At 54.2% G+C, this 15,199-nt stretch overlaps 1 protein-coding gene across 10 annotated transcripts in view; it reads right to left on the bottom strand.

Annotated features, from left to right (window-relative positions):
* Nucleotides 1–5,826: 5,826 nt before the first annotated feature.
* ZMYND8 (zinc finger MYND-type containing 8) overlaps nucleotides 5,827–15,199 on the bottom strand; it is a 125,226-nt gene continuing 115,853 nt past the window's right edge. For 7 of the 10 annotated variants that reach the window (XM_047069819.1, XM_047069818.1, XM_047069820.1 and 4 more), the window contains 2 exons: nucleotides 14,480–14,546; nucleotides 5,827–7,415 (listed from right to left, as the gene is read on the bottom strand). In XM_047069819.1, the coding sequence (XP_046925775.1) occupies nucleotides 7,276–7,415; nucleotides 14,480–14,546 (207 nt within the window). In that variant the 3' untranslated portion in view covers nucleotides 5,827–7,275. The remainder of the gene's footprint in view (nucleotides 7,416–14,479; nucleotides 14,547–15,199) is intronic. The other 3 variants (XM_047069822.1, XM_047069828.1, XM_047069824.1) reach the window with 1 other exon arrangement.

The raw sequence follows: 15,199 nt of genomic DNA, 5'->3' as shown, positions 1-15,199 counted from the left end.
CAGAGCGAAGCTGGCGCCGGGCAGGACCCAGGAGCTGGGCAGCCGCTACCAGATGGACAGCGATGCTTCCTGATCCTGCGGGAGGAGCAGCCCGGCTCCTCGCCGCCCACCCCGTGGCCAGTCCCTCAGCGCGGCAGCCTCAGTCCTCCCTGCGATCCTGCAGACACTCATGTGTCGCATCCAACCAGGGAAGCAGCCAGATTTGGCCCATGGGTTTGGGGTAAGAAATGTATTATGGGGGGCGCCTGGGTGGCGCAGTCGGTTAAGCGTCCGACTTCAGCCAGGTCACGATCTCGCGGTCCGTGAGTTCGAGCCCCGCGTCGGGCTCTGGGCTGATGGCTCGGAGCCTGGAGCCTGTTTCCGATTCTGTGTCTCCCTCTCTCTCTGCCCCTCCCCCGTTCATGCTCTGTCTCTCTCTGTCCCAAAAATAAATAAACGCTGGAAAAAAAAAAAAAAAAATGTATTATGGGAGTTCGACCTTCTACAGGGGTCAGAGGAGTTCAGGAAGTGAAATTCTGAAAAGTGGCACCTGGAGTCACCAGTGAGGCATGTCCGGCCACCAAAGTGAGTCTGCGGAGAGGCTCCGGAAGAGAACCCGATTGGGGGGACGCTTGGCCTCTGCAGCCAAGCACCCGGGGTGGGCCAGGTGTCAGAAACAAGACCTGGGCGCAGCACGGAGGACAGCAGCGACACGCTGGAGCCCGAGGGCACACCTGCACCTGTCACCACCTGTAGCCACAGCGACCTTGCAAGAGAAGAGACGGCTGCTCCCCTTCCGCCTTCAAAATCTCACCCAAGTTCCTCTTTTGGTCAATTCCAGCTCCGCACCCTTCAAGGAAAGGGATTCTGGGAAACGTAGTTCCAGCCCCACCAGCTTGACTCAAGTCGCACTACAGACGGGTTTGCTCATGAAACCCTCGCGCTCTACCTGGCTGGGTGAATTCTGCTCTCGACAACTGACCTGACAGAGACTGCGGGCAATTCTGCGGTGGCGGCTATCGATGTTTTTGTCAACCCAAGGCCTTTTGTTTGCACAATTTCCTACCTTAGGAGCCTGCAGCCGAAGCAACCTGAATCTCACCTTCCCGGCCTTCCTTGCAGTTGCAACGTAAGCATGTGACCTAGACTCAACCAATCAGATACAGCCAGCTGCAGACTCAGCCAATCAAATACCCTCCAAATGGTATTTGCATTCAGACCCAGGGCAACCTGGGTTTACCCGATCCAGATGACGAAGCCATGGAATTCTGCAAAGTGCATTCGGAAGTGCGGGATGCAATCTAGCAAGGAGGCAGACGGGACATGCCCCGTGTCACTGGTGACAGTTGTAATGTCTGGGCCCAGTGACAGTGACGGGAACGTCCTGCCATGTAACCTGGACGTTGTTTCTGGCTGTGCAGTCTCCTAGCCAGTCTCTCTGGCCCTCCCTCCTGGAGATCTGTGAATCACATAATGCCCTTTTATAAACTCCTTTCCTGCTCAGATTACGTAAGGTGTTGTTTGCAACTAAAAACCTGACCACATTTAGGGGCGCCTGGGTGGCTCAGTCAGTTAAGCATCTGACTCTTGGTTTTGGCTCAGGTCATGATCTCATGGTTCATGAGTTTGAGCCCCACATCAGGCTCTGTGTTGACAGCTCAGAGCCTGGAGCCTGCTTCGGATTCTGTGTCTCCCTCTCTCTGCCCCGACCCCATTCACGCTCTCTCTCTCTCTCTCTCAAAAATAAATAAATGTTAAATACAACAACAACCCAACGCCCTGAACCCTTGAGTCTCAGTTTCCCAAGCTGCACTTGGAGCAGAACAATCCCCACCTCGTGGACAGTTGAGGGGAGTCAGGGAAAGGGGGCCCAGAAGGCATTTTGTAAACTGACCACGGTGCCCCAGACACTAGAGCAGTTTCATTCGATGGGTCACGGTGCTCATTCAGGAAGCAGGTGGTCCAGTTTGAACCCTGGCTATGGCACTGACCTGCTATGTGACTGTGGGCAAGTCGCATTCCCCATCCTGCCCCATGGAGTGATCAGAAGACCTAAAGATTAGAGCACGGGAAACCTCAGCTCAGGGCTCAGCATGGGGGCGGGGGGGGCGGTGAGCCCGCCCCAGTGATGCTGGAAGGTACATGGGTGATCTTTGCTTCCCTGGATTAAAGAAAGTAAATAATAATGTCGATGGTGTCCCGATGTGCCCTGGTATGAAAGTTGAAGTCTGGAAAACATTTCTGTGTTTGAAACACAACTCTGATTAATGCCACTCAATTGTAAATTTAAAAACGGTTAAAAGGGCAGGAGGCGCCCGGGGGGCTCTGTCAGTTCGGCGTCTGACTCCGGATTTCAGCTCAGGTCCTGATCTCACAAACTGTGAGACCAGGCCCCGCGCTGGGCTCTGCACTGACATCAGGGAAGGAGCCTGCGTGAGATTCTCATCTCCCTCTCTCTCTGCCCCTCCCCCACTTGTGCCTGTGTGTGCACTCTGTCAAAAATAAACATTTTTTTTAAAATGGTTAAAAGGGCAACGTTTGTTGTATTTTACAACTTTTTTTTAACGAAATCAATAATGTACTATACCAAAAATCATTGGATTACACACTTCAAGTGGGTAGATCCTACGGTATGTGAATTGCAACTCAATAAAGCTGTTAAACCGCCCACATGGCTTCCCATCCCTTTCCCATCCCCCAACTTCTCTCCCTCTCTCCCTCTCTGAGCTCATCGTCGCCCGCCCCCACCTGGGATCCCTCCATTCTGGCCTCCCTGGCCGGCCTTCCCTCCCCGCAAGAGGCCGGGTCCCCGCCTCAGGCCTCTTGCGTGCCTTCTTCCTTCTGCCCGGGATGTTAGCAGCTCTCGGCTCTGCTGCGCCTTAGATCACTGAGCAGCCTTCCTTGACAGACGCCCAAGCCCCACCTCCGGGAGTGGGAGGTCGTTATTCCGGGATAGCAGGTAGGGTCTCACCAGTCACCGGTTTATTTCACATCTTGCTGGGTGCTTCTAATGATCTGCCAGCATTAACGACCGCTGCCCTCGTCGTCACGGCTCGGTACCCCTCCTTCAGGTTTCTGCTCGCCGTCCAGCTCCCTGGGGGGGCCGTGCCCAATCACACCCTGCCTCCCTTACTCACCTGATGCAACACCGTCCGGCCTAGGACTGCATCATATGCGTATTTGCTTCCCGTGGAGAGTCAGAGGGAGGAGGAGAGAGGCCGTTCAGTGCTGTGTCCTCAGTGCTTAGTTCATGCCGTGTCCGGGGAAGCAGCTGTCACCCGAATGAACTTTGGCCCAGCTTCTCTCTGTCCCCGGTGGTCCTGCTCGGGCTCTGTGGGGCTGCAGTTCTAGGCGGCGGCCACCAGGTGGCGAGAGTGCCCAATCGCCTTCCAGGCCGCGGCAGCAGGCCCTGCCCCCAAGCCAGGCCACTGGTCAAAGTAGCGAGGGCCATGGCCGTGGCGGACCCCACTGTGTCCTCCTTCTTCTCCTTTGTAGATTCGAAGTCATCGGGCATCGGCAGGCACTCGACCGGGACTAAAGCCAGAGAGGAAGGCCCTGCAGCCCTGTCCTCCCAAGTCCCCCTCCTCTCGCCTAGCCACTCACAGACCTTCTGGTGCAGCCTCGGGGACCCCGGGGCCACTGTTTGGGGACCGAGGACCCGTGCACTGGAGGCTGTGACATGCACGGTCTTCTTACATCCCAGGGTCACGTGTCCACAGGGGAACAAAGGGGCCCCAGACCTGAGCCTTAGGGAACAAAGCCCGAGGCCTCAGGTTAAGTAAAAAAGAAAACCAACACAGCAGGTGGGGGGGGGGGGGTCAGGTGCTGCCCGTTTCTGTTCCAAAAGGAAGGAAACCTGCCTCCCCGCGAGGGTCTGTAAATACAGACTGAGGGATGCGGAAGAGGGGGCCCTGGGAGAGCCAGCGAGGCTGGGAGCACACCCGTGGTTTTTCAAATTTGAGGCATGGACCTAGCCCCATAAATAGCAAATTCAACATTTTTTTAAAGGCACCGGTTTCTCTACCGCTGAGTAAGCCATGTTATCCTCTGGTGTCTCTCCTCTCTGGGAGGCTGCAGCGGTGACCGCTGGGGGCAGGGTCCGGGGGCCGAGGTGTCCCTGCTCAAATGTCACCCCAACTCTAGGAGCTCTGTGTCCTTCCAAGCTCTCGGGACACAGCAGTGACCGGATCAGCCTTCCCCTCACAGAGCTCACGTTTGAGTGGGAAGTCATAAATATGTATGAACTTTGCTCAAGGACATGAAAACCAGGAAGAGACAGAGGATAATGGGGGGAGGGGAGTGGCTGCTTCAAGAGGTGACGTCTGAAAGCTGATGCCAGCGACAGAGGGTGTGCCGGGCCAAGGGCACAGCAAGTGCAAGGGCCCCGGGGGCCGAGGCTGGAGCCGGCTTGCTGGAGCTAAAAAAACGGGGCGACAGTGCGGTCCTGCTCACAACCTCCGCCTCTTCCCCTAAAGGGGGCTGCGTCCCCCGCCCCTCTGTGGACTTCAAATGGTAAGGGAGGGTGCCCATCCGTGCCCAATGAAAGGAAGCCGAACAAATTTTTAACTCAAAAAAAGACAATGCCCATTTACTGGAAAGAGCACTTTAATAGGAGTCCAATTAGAGTCTTTCACCAGCTCCATGGCCTTGAGCTACTTTTTTTTTAATACTTATTTTGAAAGAGAGAGAAACAGAGAGAGATACTAAGGGCAAGGAAGGGAGGGGCAGAGAAAGAGAGAATCCCAAGCGGGCTCCGCATTGTCAACGCAGCGCCCGATACGGAGCTCGAACTCACCAACTGACCTGAGCTGAAATCAAGAGTCAGGCGCCTAACCAACTGAGCCACCCGGGAGCCCCTGAGCTAGTTACTTCTTTGGGCCTATCTCTAGACAAACCCATGGCGGGTGACATTAGGATGGTGAACAGCCCCTTCTGGCTTGGCTTACACCACACGAACGCGGTGGGCCTCAGACCCCGGGACGTCCGGCGCCCTCTACACCGAAGGAGCAGCCACGCCCCCACCTTGCGGCTCGTCAGCCACGCGAAGCTCGCAGCGTCTTCGTACCCACTGGTCCCCGTCTGGGACGCTCACCCAACTCATCTTCCCGCAGCCAAGCTCTTCGTTCTGACCTGGGGTCAAAGGTCACCTCCAAAGACAAGCCCCAGAACAGTCCCAGTGAAGAGCAGCCACCTGTCAGCCCTCGGTCCTTTGAACATATCCCCATCGTGTTCCTTCCACAGCAGTGGTCAGCGCACGGCCTGCGGCTTGACTCCAGCCCATTCCCTGCTTTGGTATGGCCTGTGAGCTGAGAATGGGGTTTACATTTTTTAAATGGTTGAACAAGAAACATCTTGTGACCCAGGACAGTTAAATGACCGGGGTGTCCCTGAGCAGAGCGGGGGGGAGGGGTCACACGCTCCCCAGGGAGCTCGCCTAAGCTCAGGCCCGCCATCCAAGCCACAGAAAGACCGTCGCCTCCCCTCTCGCTGTCTTGCTAAGACTGGTCAGGATTTCCCCCTCGTTTCTCGGTCTCTGTCAGTAAATTCCAAGGAGCCGGGGCTTCCCGGGAAAAACGCCCACCGGGGGCCCTTAACTTCCAGGGTGCCCGCCGCCCGTAGGGATCCTTCCTGTGCTCTCACGGCCCCGACTCCTGTGCTGGGGCGTGCGAATCGGACACGGCCATCCCGACCAAATGGAAAACTGCGAAGTTGAGGACGACCGAGCCATTTTTCCAAAACAGTTTAATTAAAAAAAGGTGAAGAATCTGAAAAAACCGGGGGGAGGGGTGGAACCCAAAAAAGCACACCGTGGGAGTGCACTGGCTCAGTCACAAAGAAACGCCGTCATCGAAAAAGATATTTAAGTTTAATACAAATTTTATACAAAGAAAATGTGAAAAAATACTTCCATATGCTAAAAGCAATTAGGCTTCGCAAATAAGGCCAGCTAGGCTATTTTTTTTTTTGACACCTGCAATTCACAAATGTTCTTTCTCTCTTCTTCTTCTATACTCTCTTTTTAGTTCTTCTCTAATATGTATGGGGAACTAGCTGGAAACTGTACAATTCACATCCTCTTATCAACAATGAAGAGAAAGTAAACAGGACTAAAATATACAACAGAATGTACTGGAATGATACCGTACAGTTAATTTTCTCATATACATACATCACCTTTTTGCTTTGTTCAATGCGTTTTGTTCGACACAACATACAAAATGGTACTACCGTATACGTAGTGTGACAGGGAGCGTGGCCGGTGTCTGGCATTCTCTCCCACTGCCTTTGTTTCATGCTTCCATAAAAACGTAAAATCCCATCGTATAAATAATACATACATGCTTCATCCCGGACTCCCATGTCCTCTGCGTGCATCCTGCCTTTGAGTTTCTCACTTCCGAGAGGCACAGCATCTCTTACCAAGTATGTGTGAGTGTGTGTAAAAGGAACCACAAAGCAAAGAAAAGACTCCTCTTTGTTCCAGAGCTTAGGACGCCTAACACTTTCTCTGCTCTCTTCGGCCGAGCTGAGCGGGGCTTGCTTCTTCTGTGTATCTTCTGTAAACAAGGACCTGATTTCTTCCCTTTTCGAGTAGTCATTGCCGAAATCACACAAAATAAACTAGCTTCTCCCTGTCCTTCGGGGCCAGAGAACTTGCATTTTATAACACAGTAACGTAGTATTGGAAAGGGGCCAATGGCTTGACGTGATGTGCCCACGACGGCACAGATTCTGTGCCGAAAACTCCTGATTCCAATGTGCTGCATACAGACGTATGAATGAAAACGGCTCACTTTCCCCCGGGGCGTCCAAGGACGAGGGCCTGTGTGCCACGGCGATCCTGGGGCCTAGTCACCATGCCACAGGGACAGCCGGGCTGACCAACCATCCCTCCTCCTCCAACGTCAAAACATTCCTTTTGTGGTTGGGTGTTTCTTGTTTTTTTAATCGTTTTTTTCTTTCTTTCTTCTTTTTTTTTTTTTTTATAAGTTAAAGTCAATACAAATATAAAAAGGGGAAGGTCCTCTAGGTTCAATGACATCCACAAATTGTACATTATTTACATCTAAAGCATAGATTTCGTGTGGGTCAAACAGTCCTCAGTCACTGCTAATGCCGGACGCACTGTAGTGTGGGCTGCCCTCCGTGCCGAGGGCCAAGGCCAAGTCGGGGTGTCTGGAATTCTCAAGTCTGAAGGAGGCTCTCCTGTCTCAGGTTTCCTTGCCGCTTCCTGTTGCCCTGGTGTCTGGTTTCTTTTTCCTCCACGGGGTGGGTGGCTTGTGTCGCGACTTGTCCCTAGTCCCAGAAGGTGTCCAGCCGAGACTCTTTCGGGAGGAGGCTCTTCGAACTGGCACTGGCGTTGTGCTCGGAGCGTGTGGATCCTCGCTTCTCGTCGCTGCTGCCCCAGCAGCTAGACTTACTGCCCCGGGAATGGTCTGTGGAGGAGAAGCAACAAGAAGCGACGTTGAGCCTTCCCGCCACCTCCACCGCAGCAGAGCCACCCGGCCCCCTGCCCCGCGGCTCCCCTCCGGGCGGCCTCCCGCCGCCTCCCAGCGCGCGTGGGTCTCTAGAGCACAACTCTACGGCCGGTGAGACAAACCCAAGGGCATCACATCACAGAGAATCGAGATGGGTGATGAGGGCACCGAAGTGCCCAGGGAGGCACCTCTCACGCGGTACCTGGAACCGCAGACCCGCGGCCATGACAGAAGGACACCAAGCACTCAGGTGCTTCTGTGTCCACGCCGGATGCTGGAAAAAGGTACCAAGATGTGGCGATATTTTTCCTTCCTCATATTAGAATTTCTTCAGTCAATTTACAGACAACTCGAAAAGCAGACCTATAACCAAACCACCTAAGGGAGAGGATCACAGAGGAGGAGGAAGAGGAGGAAGAGGAGGATGAGGAGGAGGAGGAGGAAGAGGAGGAAGAGGAGGATGAGGAGGAAGAGGAGGAAGAGGAGGATGAGGAGGAGGAGGAGGAGGAGGGAGAGGCCAGAATGGTTATGTCCGGCTGGACACACACACCCACGGACTCCCATCAGGGACAGGCTGCAGGGTCCCTGGAGGATACAGAACCAGAGTTAAGACCCAGGACAGCTTCGAGGACGCGTGACCACAAAAAGCTCAACAGTGGCTGAGAAGATCCGAGGCAGGTGAAGGAAGAGGCAGAGGAGGGAGTCCGTAAGCTGCCACGCAGCTCAGCTCAGGCCAGCACGGGTGACGGCAAGGGACCCGTCAGCATGCCAAGGCCCCATCAAGCCTGGGATCATCTGCCAAGTTCAGAGAGGCTGGGATGAAATTTTGTTTTTAAGTTTCTGGAGGTGGGATGGTAATATTCAAAGAAGCCAACGGTCAAGCTCGGGGACAGAATCAGAGTCAGAAAGAGACCAGATCAGAGCCGGGGAGTGCCATTTCTTACCGCCTGGTACCAAGGAACGTGTACACTTAGTCACGTGTTCCTGTTTTGGAAGACAAGTGGCAAAGAGAGAGAGAAAAGTCTCCAAGGTGATGTGTTCATTCGGGAGACTTCTCTTTGGCCATTTGCATCAGTGACCAAAAGGGGGCAGTATTCTGGCAGGCAGTCCTGAATCCACCTCCTCTTCCTGGTTCTTCCCTACCGGTGAAGCCTACGCGGATGGTTCTTCTCGAAGGTCTCTGGGAAGCGGTGCGCTCGGTCATCGTCCAACAGGACAAAAATCCCACAACGGTGCAGTCAGGTGAAGGCAGACACCGGGCCTGAGCTCAGCACGGCACCTGCACCACGGACCGGGCCGGCCACCGGCCACGGGACCTGGGCCCTCACGCAGACGGGACAAGGGGCACTGGCTGGTTCGGCCAACCACCGCAGGGGAGAATCGGGACCTCTATGGACAAGGCCAAGGCTGATCCCTTCCACGAAGCACACCGTACACTCTGGCTCTCGTCTCCTACCGCGGTTTTCAGCGGCCACGAGAGGCCCAGCTGAGAAGCGCGGAGGGCAGAGCGAGACGCGCCGCTCACAACGACAGCAGAAAACAAGACGACGACGCACGCACGCATGCACAGCACGAGGCTTCCGCGGGTCCCGGCTGCGTCGGTGAGGCGGGGCGTACTTCCCCTTCTGGGCTGGGTAGCCGGGGCATGGCCGGGGCGCAGGCGGGATGCTTGCCACACAGCTGCCGTGGGCTGAAGAGACGCGGCCCAGGCAGCCTCGGTGTCCGTCAGGACGCTCAGGTCGCCACAAGCCAGGCACCGGCTACGCACTCAGCACCGTTAGCCCTATTCTCTCCGCGCCACTCTCCGACCCGACGCCCTCACAGCGACGAGGGCTTCTTGTCCTAATGGGCATTTTTAAACCACGAACGGGGTGGTCACTGGACGCAGCGCTGCATTACAGGCGGGAAGCGAGGTACCCGATGGCGCAAAAGCAACTCTGTAGGCCAGATTCTTCAGCATGTTGGAAACGCAATTCTCAGAACCACCAGCTCTGCCAACAGCCTAATCCGACCAGCAAAACCAGAGGGGGGAGAACCACACTAAGGCGGGAAACAGCACCCAAGGAATCCGGATTCTTTTGGGGGAATGAAAACTCCTCTACCGCCAAGCCTGACGGAGGACAAGGCCGGGAGGGGAGGGCAAGGAAGGTGCCGCGGTGAGGACTGAGGAAGGGGCTACAGATGACGTATCGAGTGACCAACGTCCTCAGCCACGATGATGGGACCCCAACAAATAACATCTGGAAACGAAGAGCCAGATATTAGTGATATGAAAGGAGTTTCAATAAAATAAGGGGTACGGTGAAGAGCTTGGTGGGGAAATCACGAAAGGTATGACAAGAGAAGGAAACAGAAACTCCAGGAGAGAGCACAGCCGTGCCAGAACGGAACCGTCATCACGGCACTCGGTGGCCGGGGCAACGCACAGCACGCTCAGGATGGCGGGCACCCGGATTGAAGTTCTCCGGCTTGGCCCACTGCCGAGCGTGGGGCGGTTAAGGGTCAGAATGCGCCTGTTCTCAACCTCGAGGAAGGGAAGTCACAGCGAAGCAGAGGGCGGTCTCAACACGGTCAGGGGGGGGGGTGTGGGGGGGGGGGGCACCGAGAGAGGGGTCCACAGTCGCTGTCGCTAGCGCTCAAATCCAGAACTAAAGCATGAGTGTTGTTCTTGACCCATGGAACCTCCAGAGCACAGAAATGGTGACATCCATCATTTGGGAGGAAGGGGAGAAGAGCGGTCATCAGTGACCCCAACCCTCACCTTCATAAACCAGAAGTCAGCAAGCAAGGTCTAAAACTAACGCTCAGAAATAGGACAACAGGGAAATACGTTATTTGTAAGGAAGGAGGGAAGTACCAGAGACATCACTGGGGACAGGGCCTAGGAACTGTCTCTGTACTAGAACTATAAACATGTTTTACTTCGAAATCTTAAAACTATTATTTACTTGGTGGGGGGGGGGGGGGGTGCCCACAGAGAGAGAGAGAGGGAGAGAGAGACAATCCCAGGCAGACTCCACGTTATCAGCACAGAGCCCGATGTGAGGCTTGAACTCAGAAACCATGAGATCGTGACCTGAGCAGGAATGGAGTCAGATGCTTACCCGACTGAGCCACCCAAGCGCCCCTAAAATCTTAAAAGACAAGCAAATAGCAAGGAGGCACGTACCCCCACGGAACCTTTCTCCCGCCCCCAGACTCCTCACCACACCCTCCCGGCACCAGTAGGCACGGAGAACCCCGGTGTGTCCAAAGCCCTCTTTCCTCCACAAGGTTTCATCTGCACGGTCACCAACATCAAGAGCTGGCGGAAGTTAGACGTACGAGGAGTTCGAAGAGGACAGCGAACGAGTCAGCGTTTCTGCTCTGACACAACTACCGGCTTGGGTGAGAAATAGAGGAAGGGGGAAGACAGAGGACACCGTCCTGACTGGGCCCCGGGCACCTCCGTCTCCCTCCTGCTCACACTCTGGGCTGTCGCGGCAACACTTCCTGGAAAACGCTCCCTCTCTTCCAGTTTCTGACAGGGAGCACCATGGTGCTCCCCCTCGGCTAATATGCCTTCCGTCCCGCCTCGTCCCGAGTCCGAAACGCGGACGCCTCCTGAGTGCGGTCCCGGATGCACCTCTTCCTTTCGCCAAGACCCGTAGAGAAGGTCCCTCCTGCTGAGGACACCCTGGGATTCTAACCTTGTCTCTTTGCGAGACAAGGTCTCAAAACACCATTTCGAATTTAAAAGGTCCGCGGTTATTCAGGGCTTAGGGCTCGGTGGTGACCGGACCGAACGAGTCTTACGGACACGTCTGCCTGGGCTGGGGAAGGAGGCAGGGCAGCCTGGAGGCCGTGCCGTTGGTTCAATATGGTGGCCACTAGCTCCGCGATGCTATTTAAATAAAGTAATATAAAATGTTAACTTCTATTCCTCAGTTACGTCAGCCACAGTTCAAGGGTCCGACAGCCATGTGTGCAGGCGGCTACCACAGGGAACAGGGCGTATACAGAACCACGCCATCACTGCAGAATGTTCTAGGGGAGAGCACCGCTCTAGGGGCAGATGCAGGGCGTCAAGGAAAGAAGCTGGGGGCACAGGAGGATATTTAAATGCCCAGGGAAGGAAGCAGCTGAACACGACATCTGGCTATGACAGAGGCTGGATACGGAAAGGCCGGCGAGGCTGGAGGAAGGCGTGAAGGAGGCCTGGGTGCTGGAAGGGGAGGCGGGGCCTGGCTGTGCTCCCCGGAAGGAACAGGCAATGCCATGTGCTGTCAGTGACATTGGAGGGACGGGCTGGGAGCTTTGAAACCGAGAACTGCGGAAGCTGCCCTTGTGGAGAGTGCAAACAGAGGCTGAAATGCAACAAATTTGGTAAGATGACCAGGCAGATGGAAATGCGTGCTTCTGAGGTCAGCGGTCAAGATCAGCGTGTGTGGTGGAATGAGTGTGTCCCGAGTGATCTTCTCCGGCTGAGCTCCAATGCTGGCGGCAGGGGAGTTAAGAGATAGATGGCTGGGGTCTGAGCAAGGCAAGGTTTTGCCAAATGGACATGTGGAGAAAACCAGAAGGTGTGGGAGACTGGGTTCCATTAGCGAGGGTGCTGCTGGGATGAGCCGTGGAAACCAAGCTGGGGAAGGAGGGAGGTGAGGAAAGGAAACAGTTAATAGATCTGGAAGCAGGGGCAGCAGGGAGAAGCCACATCTACAGCCCTGACTTTTCCCAGACATCGGTGCCTTATTAGCTGAGCCACACAAAACAGCCAACCGTTTTTGACTCACGATTTCCTAGGGGTCAACTTAAGTATTCCCAACGCAGCGGGTGAGAGCACGTGTGGGGTCAGAGAATTCTGGACTGAAGTCCAGGCTCCAGTAGTTAAGTCACTGAGTTACTTGTGCATGTAACTTAACTTCTCTGGGCCTCAACGTCCTCGTCTGCATAATGGGAACAGTAACTTCTCTCACCGAAGTTGGGAATAAACACAATGAAGTGTCCAACCGCTTCATGCTCTTCTCCTAAGCACCCATTAAATGCTCTTCTGACTTCCCTTAAAGCTCCAGAAGACAGGGGCGCCTGGGTGGCTCAGTCGGTTGAGCGTCCGACTTCGGCTCAGGTCATGATCTCACGGTCCTTGAGTTCGAGCCCCGTGTCGGGCTCTGTGCTGACCGTTCAGAGCCTGGAGCCTGTTTCGGATGCTGTGACTCCCTCTCTCTCTGACCCTCCCCCGTTCGTGCTCTCTCTCTGCCTCCAAAATAAATAAACGTTAAAAAAAAAAAAAAAAAAACTCCAGAAGACAGGAGTTGTCTGCCTTGTTCACCCCTAAATCCTCAGCCCTAGCACAGAACCTGGTCCCAGAGACACTCAACAAACTCTCACATGCCTCCAACCCTCTGCGAGAAGCCTAGCGCCATGCATTCTCCAAGAACCTAAAGCGGAATTCAGGATCTTGCCCTCCCTCCCTTCCCCGATCCCGCCCCCCTCCCTGTCCCCTCCCCCCCATCCTGTCACCGAGGGACTCCTCCAAGATTATTTTCTCTGCCTCCACCCAACCAGTACCAAGTCACCAACATCTTCTGCCCCTGGGCTCGGGAATACCTCGTCACCGAGAAGTGCAATAGGGCAGATCTCCCAGCCAGCGTCCCGTCTGCAGTCCCGCTGGATGAGACAGATTCCATACTGCACGCCGCCCTCCATAGTTCCCAGCTCCGAGCTTATCCCACCTCGCTGCTCAAAACCTCAACAGCGCCCCCTGTCGGAAGCCATGGTCCCCCTACCCTGGGCCTCGCTCACACCACCTGGGCAATTCTGACCCGTCCACAACCCTCCTACAGCCTGCGTATTCCAGGTTTTTACCCTAAACTCATTTTAAACTTCAATAAAAAAGGAACTGTTACATCGCTACCTAGATCGCGGGCAGAAAATCCAAAATCCTCACCACAGATAGAGGGCAGCTCTACAAATACACATAATGAAAACCAAACCGTAGTCTTAAGGTCCAGGTAAGTCTTTGCGAAAAGGAGAAACTAGAAAATATCAAAGAGATGTGCAAGGCATCTTAGCGCTAAACTCAACTGTTCTCTGAGATTTAGTCAGGGGACTGAAGGCAAGGTAGGTTTTCAATAGGCGGTTCAATCGTATTTAATGCCAAGTTCTCATTCTCCCTCAAGTCAGCTCCTCCTACTCCCTCTTAGCCCCGCCCTCCATCTGAATCCCAGTCTCCAGCCCCCTGGGGAAACCGTCCCCACCTATGCGAACAAAGGACATCAACTTCTTCCTTGGCGCACTTAATACAGAGACAGGAAATAAAATGTGCGGCTTTCAGCTTAAGGGAATCATCCAAAGGAGAAAAAGATCCTGGAGCTAAGGGACCTTCAAGTAAGCAAATTGTCCTCAACGGGGGCACCCTCTTTGAACCCTCTGGAATCACCCAAAACTCGGAAGGATGCAGGAAAATGACCCTCTGGGCGAGAACACAGGGTAGCTCAAACCCCACGTAAGAGGAAAAACTAAAAATTTCAGTCTCAGAAAACAGCCCAAAACAGCCTACTGGGTTATTCCCCAAGAAGAAAGGTTTCTACAGAAACATCATCCACCTAAAAAGTTTCTTTTCCCTAAAGACTCAAGTGCCCTCATCCACTAACTGCGGATGCTGGGACCTCAGGAACAGAGTTCCAGATGGTTTAATTTACTGTGGTCATTTCCCCGAGGGCAGAAGAAATGCCCGAGCTACATGCACACCTCTACCCCACCCCAGGTCAGCAATAGAACCCTCTTTTATGTGGGACCCCCATAAATAAAACAAATGGAGGTAAATACTGATCAGTTTGGAGGGTGCCTGAAAGCTACCTTGCCCAGCCACTCCCTCGCCCCCCCCACAATGACCTGCCCAGGGCACCCCCAAAGATCCCTAAGGATCCACAGTGGTTCGAAAACCACTGCCATAAACCCTTAAAGATCTCCCTGAGAAAATGGCTTCCCCTCTGCCCGTGAGGAATGTGAGAGCACCGTTCACCCACCAGGGGGCAACATACCAGAGCCTTGGTTGGAGCCTAAGAGAATGGAGGAGGGCGTCTCCCTGGAGCCAGAAAGGTCGAGGGTCTAAAAATACAAAAAGAGAGAGATGGACACAAGGCACGGGGGCCAATGTAGCCCCCCAGGGAAGCCCAGGGATCCATGGGGGTGCTCATCACTGCCCCCAAGGCACCTTTGTGCCCTCTGCCTGGTATGCTCAGGCAGGGGAGGCCAGGTCAGCTGGGGTGGCCCTACACCTGTGCTCTGTCTCCCAGAATGAAGAGGGTGGAACACAGCAATGGGGTGCGCCCTTACTCAACTCTACAGCCTTAGCTTCTAGAACATTCACTGTGCCCTCAACTTCCTTCACTGACCTACCTACCGTCCAGATTTGTGCCACATCCAAAAAGGAGGTATATTACTTCAAAACTATGTCAGCTCGCTTTCATTGCACATTAACCTCTTACCAGGCTATATTGTCAATGAAATCAAAGGGTTTTGATGGCATAAGAACTTAATTCTTCTCCTAAGACACACTGAAATAAATACATGATGACTACGCATGTAAAACATGATCAATGTGCCACCGAAAATACCTTCTGCAGACGACCCATGTTGCATATGCCACACACTGGGAAGTAGGGGGTGCGACCTCTCCTGGCCAATATGGCAGCTACTAGCACCGTGTGACCGCTTGTATCTGAATTAATTAAATAAAATGTCAAAGTGCGAGAGTCTCT

This window comes from Lynx rufus, unplaced genomic scaffold, assembly GCF_022079265.1.
Source record: "Lynx rufus isolate CCGP_SWC_20201006 ecotype Redwood Valley unplaced genomic scaffold, mLynRuf1.p SCAF_8, whole genome shotgun sequence".
NCBI classification, from domain to species: Eukaryota; Metazoa; Chordata; class Mammalia; order Carnivora; family Felidae; genus Lynx; species Lynx rufus.
The sequence above is the reverse complement of the archived record's forward strand: the minus strand, read 5'-3'. Positions and strand labels throughout refer to the sequence as shown.